This window comes from Fragaria vesca, linkage group LG4 (assembly GCF_000184155.1).
Source record: "Fragaria vesca subsp. vesca linkage group LG4, FraVesHawaii_1.0, whole genome shotgun sequence".
Classification (NCBI taxonomy): Eukaryota; Viridiplantae; Streptophyta; class Magnoliopsida; order Rosales; family Rosaceae; genus Fragaria; species Fragaria vesca.
Genome location: NC_020494.1, coordinates 9,501,493 through 9,507,123, shown reverse-complemented (window position 1 = coordinate 9,507,123; position 5,631 = coordinate 9,501,493). Strand labels below are relative to the sequence as shown.

General features: G+C 41.9%; 2 protein-coding genes across 2 annotated transcripts; one reads left to right on the top strand and one right to left on the bottom strand.

Moving 5' to 3' along the window:
• The first annotated feature begins 900 nt into the window (after window positions 1–900).
• On the top strand, window positions 901–3,260 carry LOC101295414 (pentatricopeptide repeat-containing protein At4g14820-like). The gene is made up of 2 exons (XM_004298018.1): window positions 901–1,517; window positions 1,667–3,260. The coding sequence occupies exons 1-2, from the start codon at window positions 901–903 to the stop codon at window positions 3,258–3,260; spliced, it is 2,211 nt and encodes a 736-aa protein (XP_004298066.1).
• A 362-nt stretch (window positions 3,261–3,622) lies between these two features.
• LOC101295127 lies at window positions 3,623–4,968 on the bottom strand. The gene is made up of 3 exons (XM_004298017.1): window positions 4,285–4,968; window positions 4,036–4,185; window positions 3,623–3,913 (listed from the first exon to the last, which is right to left on the bottom strand). The coding sequence occupies exons 1-3, from the start codon at window positions 4,966–4,968 to the stop codon at window positions 3,623–3,625; spliced, it is 1,125 nt and encodes a 374-aa protein (XP_004298065.1).
• Between the last annotated feature and the right edge of the window lie 663 nt (window positions 4,969–5,631).

Genomic DNA, 5,631 nt, shown 5'->3' with positions numbered 1-5,631 from the left:
CGTAGCATTAGTTCTCACTTATGCGACGAATTTTTCAATTTCGTCGCATAAGTTTTCACTTAAGAGAGGAAACCAGTTTCGTCTCATAAGTGCTCACTTAAGAGACGAAAAATAATTTCGTCTCTTAAGTTGTTACTTAAGCGACGAATTTGAAAAATTTCGTCTCTTAAGCCTTTTTTCCTAGTAGTGAACAAGTAATCCCCAATAAAGTAGGGAGCCAAGAAAGACAAGGAATATCTTGTAAAGATACATGAGCAATATCTAATGATACAGAAGGATATCTACAGTAATTACACAATATTCTCTACTAGACTTTTAATACAAGCACAAATGCTTATCAGCATGCTGCATGCATATGTAACTGTACAGATTCATGCGTTCCAGTTGAGTCAAAATCTATGTTCAATTGGAGCTGGCATGCAAACTAGATTGAATGACAAACAAGGCGAGAGTGCCTATCCTCCTAGGCGGGCTGGGCGGCACCCTGGTTGGCCGCCTAATTGTCCATCGCCTAATACAAAGGCATTGGGGAAAGGCGAGGCGTTTTGTTGCCGGTTAGCGTCCCGCTTTTTAAAACACGATACACAGGAATGTACTATTAGAGGCAAGCAGTCGATGATCCACCACAGCAGGGCCAAGTCAGCTTCATGAATTCAACTTGACGGCGGCTACACGGCGTTTCCTGGTAATAAAAAAAAAAATCGTGGTACATGTATTGTAGATTTCTCCTTCGCGGATAAGGTTCATAAAACTTTATATAACACCCATCATGCTTCCCTCCATTTATAACACACTGCAAATTCAAAACTTTTGATTTCCGAACAAATGCCGCCGGCGCAACGGCCCTGAGAAACCCACTCGTGACAATCACTTTGCTTGCTTCCTCACTTCGGACACACAATGTCAACGCTACCCTGCACCACTCTATCCCTCCCTCACCCCCCAAACCCAAACCCAAACACACCCCGAACCCCAACAAACCTAAACACCACACCCACAACCCTCTTCAAATCCCTCTCCTCCTCCACCAACCTCACCCACCTCAAACAACTCCACGCCCAAATCCTCAAAACCAACCCCGACCGCTCCCACTTTCTCCTCTCCAAACTCCTCCTCTCCTCCTTCCCTCTCTCCCCTTCTCTCCACTACCCCCTCTCCCTCTTCCACCAAATCCCCAAACCCCAAACCCACCTCTGCAACAAGCTTCTCCGTGAGCTTTCGCGCTGCCGCGAGCCCGAAAAGGCCCTCTTGGTCTATGAGACCATGCGGAGGGAGGGTGTCGCTCTCGACCGGTTCAGCTTCCCGCCATTGTTGAAGGCCGTGTCGAGAGCTGTGGTTCTGGCTGAGGGTTTGGAGATTCATGGGCTTGCTTGCAAGTTGGGCTATGATTCCGACCCGTTTGTGCAGACGGTTTTGGTCAGAATGTATGCTGCTTGTGGGAGGGTTATGGATGCACGCCAAGTGTTTGATAAAATGCCTAGCCGGGATGTTGTTGCCTGGAGTATTATGATTGATGGGTATGGTTCGAAATTCTCAAATTTTGATGTATTGTACTTGGAAATGGAAATTTTTTTTTTTATATTTTTTTATAAGATTGGAAATGGAAATTGTTGTTATTATGTTTGTGAAGCTTGAAATGTATTTGAGTTGTGAAATGTACAAACAGATACTGTCAGAGTGGGCATTATGATATTGCATTCCACCTCTTTGAGGAGATGAAGAATACGGATGTGAAGCCTGATCAGATGATTCTTTCGGCAATGCTTTCTGCCTGCGGACGTGCTGGGAAGTTGAGTTATGGGAAGGCAATCCATGACTTCATTGAGGATAATAATATTGTGGTTGACTCTCATATACTGAGTGCTCTTATCGCCGTGTATGCCGGTAGTGGTTCTATGGATTTGGCTCAGAAATTGTTTGACAAGACGTCAGTGAGAAATTTCGTAGTGGCAACTGCCATGGTCTCTGGGTATTCAAAAGTGGGACGGGTTGAAGATGCACGCAAGATTTTTGACCAAATTGTTCAGAAGGACTTGGTCTGTTGGAGTGCTATGATATCTGGTTATGCTGAAAGTGATCAACCTCGAGAGGCACTTAGATTGTTTTCTGAAATGGAAGTTTCGGGATTAAGACCTGACCCAGTCACCATGTTGAGTGTCATTTCAGCCTGTTCTCATCTTGGTGCACTGGATCAAGCTAAATGGGTTCATTCATATGTTGATACGAATGGATTCAGTGGAGCTTTGTCTATCAACAATGCCCTCATTGATATGTATGCGAAATGTGGAAGCTTGGAAAGAGCAAGACAAGTATTTGAGAAAATGCCAAGAAGAAATGTGATATCTTGGACCACTATGATTAGTGCCTTTGCCATGCATGGGGATGCCAGTAACGCACTCAGTTTCTTCAGTCAAATGAAACTTGCCAATGTAGAGCCCAACGCTGTTACATTTGTGGGAGTGCTTTATGCTTGTAGTCATGCGGGGTTCGTTGAGGAGGGTCGACAGATTTTTGCATCAATGGTGAATGAGTACAATATCACTCCTAAACTCAAGCACTATGGTTGCATGGTTGACCTCTATGGCCGTGCAAATCTCTTAAGAGAAGCTCTTGAGGTTATTGAGACAATGCCCCTGGCACCAAATGTTGTCATTTGGGGATCTTTAATGGCAGCCTGTCAGATTCATGGTGAGATTGAATTAGGAGAATTTGCTGCAAAACAGGTTCTTGAGCTGGAACCAGACCATGATGGAGCCCTTGTATTCTTATCCAACATTTATGCAAAAGAAAGAAGATGGGAGGATGTTGTTATGGTGAGAAAAATAATGAAAAATAGAGGCATCTCAAAGCGGAGGGGATGCAGCAGGATAGAACTACAGAATGAGGTACATGAGTTTTTAATGGCAGATAGAAGTCATAAACAAGCAGATCAGATCTATGAGAAGTTGAATGAGGTAGTTAGTGAGGTGAAGCGAGTTGGCTATACTCCCAATACATGTAACGTTTTGGTTGATATAGAAGAAGAGGAAAAGAAGGAAGCAATTCTCTGGCACAGTGAGAAGTTGGCTGTTTCTTTTGGTTTGCTTAGTGCCAAAAAAGGTTCTTGCATTCGCATGGTTAAGAATCTCAGGATTTGTGAAGATTGCCATAATTTCATGAAGTTGGCTTCAAAGGTGTATGATAGAGAGATTATTATCAGAGATAGGACTAGGTTTCACCATTACAAACATGGTTACTGTTCTTGTAAAGACTACTGGTAAATTGTATTCTTCGTAGGATCATGTCAATGAATTTCACATGTGACTACAGATTTGATTGAATTAAGGCCAATAATTTGAGAAACAGGACCACGGCACCACAGCAGATCTATATGAATGACCAAAATATTAAACTATATCTATCTGGATTCATGAGCCTGTGTAGAAATTGGTCTCTTGCATCAGCTAGGCAAAATATACATTTTGATCACTATCCATAAGAAAAACGAGTTAATGATTAAGCTCAACAGGTTCCACATACCAAACGAAACATTGGAATCACATTTTAAGGCTTCTCACAAGATATGAGATCATGATATCAGCTGGGAGAAGACATGGAGCCTCTGAAATAATCCACTGACTTATCAGGTTGGGATTTTAATGTTGTATTCAGCAGTAACGTCATAGTACTGGTTGTTTCCAAAAGCAGAGGGGAGCCAAAACTTCTGCTTAATCTTTCCAAATGCTCTTGAAAGTTTATACTTCAAGAAAGAAAGTACTGCTGAAACCAATCTTTGGTTGTCAGATATTGAGCACCGGCGATACTCAAGAATCCATGTATTGGGATCTAACTGCACTGCCGAGGCACCCCAATTTCTTTGCACCCAGGACGAATTTTCCTTTCGAATCACGTATCCAACCTTTCCATCCGACCACTATTCAACCAAAGTAGAAAAAGGGGTTAAAGAAAAGTGGAATAGGTTTATGCTTATGTTAAGATTACGTTGACACACTTTCAATATAAAAGTGATCATACAGTGAAAGTTTTGAGCTTTACCTCTGTGACTCTGCCTGATAAGATTGTGAAAGACCGAGACGAAAACCCAGTTGTGAGCAACCCTGCAGTCTGCAAAGGCCATCCCCATATGCTCACCTCCTCAATTGCAGATTTGAACATTTTACAATGTGAACTCAGAAGCAAACCATCCTAATTGATATCAGATCACACAAGTTTAGACTATAACCAAAATGGGTTTCGGCAAAAATTAACGAAAGAAAAATTCAAAATCTTTAACTGAACAAGAACCTGAGTAATTTCCCAAAGCGAATTAGGATAGCTGCAATTAGAAACCTTTCCAGGAGCAAGACCCTGCACCTCTTTCTGCAAGAACCTCAGCCTCCCATTCAAATCTGGCACAACCCAAGATTTCTCACTAACACTTCTCACAATCTCAGCTGACAACACAGGTTTCAAAACCCCAGAACCCAAATTAGAATAAACCCAATAAACCACCACATAAACCAAACTCAAACCCACAATCAGTTTCCAACAATCCCACGACCCAAAACCCCATTTCCTCCCCTCATCTTTCTCCACCACACTATCCCCAAAATCCAATCTCGCATCAGGCTTGAGATCCGGAAAAGCTTGAAACCGAGCAGAGGTGGATATGGGGGTGGACAAAACCGAAGCGTCGAAAGAAATGGGCGTGTGTTCAACACTAGTTTTGGGCCGATCGGGCCTGGAAGACGAGAACTCGGTCAGCGAGCTCTTCTGGACGCTGAAGGGCATCAAATCAAGAGTGGCATTGATGCTGTCCAAGCATATATCACAGTTGCAATTGGCGTCTTTTCTGCAACCTGGGTAGTAGCAGCTTTCGGTTCGGTCTTCTTCCACCGGAGTACCGGTGGTGCTTGACTTCACTGAGGATGATGTAGACACCGAAGAAGATGACGCCGTGGTGGAAGGTACAACAAGGGTTTTCTTCATGGCTGGGGAATTGGGTTGTTTGAGGTTTACGAGAAATGGACTGTATGTTGCTTGATATGGTCATTTCTAGGGAGAAGGGGAAGGATTGGGTTTTTAAAATTCGAATCCCCAACGGTCTTCCAAGGATGGCGTCAGTGATTGTGATAGAAGAGTACCAGTATGGTAATTGACTGAAATGCCCTTCTCAATAGTAATTGCACCAACGGGTTTTTGAAGAGTGCGGCTATTTCTATCCCACTAAATGCTCAGTTCACCCTATGTTTAATTTTTTACCTTTAAAATTTCAATTCTGCCATTAAAACTTTATAAAAATCAAGTTTTTATTTTCTTTCTTTTAACTTATAATTACAAAAATGATAAAATATATACAAATATTTCATCAATATAATTGACGCATACCTCCATTCTTCTCAAACCACATCTTATGGTCTCCTCGATCTCTTTCTTGAGTTCTTTCTTTACGATTATGAATATTATATATATATATATATATGAAATACTAGTCACTATCCAGAGCGAAGTTTCGCTATGAAATTAAAGTGTGAAGTTCCTTATTTGACTCATTTTTTCGTCATATTTTCACATCTTCACTGTTCAGTTTGTAGAACCTAATGCATAGATCACTTATGTAAAGTTTCATCTAATTTGATGATCGATTGGGTG

Excerpts from the sequence above, each read along its gene's own strand:
- LOC101295414 (XM_004298018.1), top strand. The coding sequence starts at position 901 with ATGTCAACGCTACCCTGCACCACTCTATCCCTCCCTCACCCCCCAAAC. Across the intron at positions 1,518-1,666 it reads TGGAGTATTATGATTGATGG|ATACTGTCAGAGTGGGCATT; the intron begins GTATGGTTCGAA and ends ATGTACAAACAG.
- LOC101295127 (XM_004298017.1), bottom strand. The coding sequence starts at position 4,968 with ATGAAGAAAACCCTTGTTGTACCTTCCACCACGGCGTCATCTTCTTCG. Across the intron at positions 4,186-4,284 it reads CGCTTTGGGAAATTACTCAG|GATGGTTTGCTTCTGAGTTC; the intron begins GTTCTTGTTCAG and ends GATATCAATTAG. Across the intron at positions 3,914-4,035 it reads TATCAGGCAGAGTCACAGAG|TGGTCGGATGGAAAGGTTGG; the intron begins GTAAAGCTCAAA and ends TTGGTTGAATAG.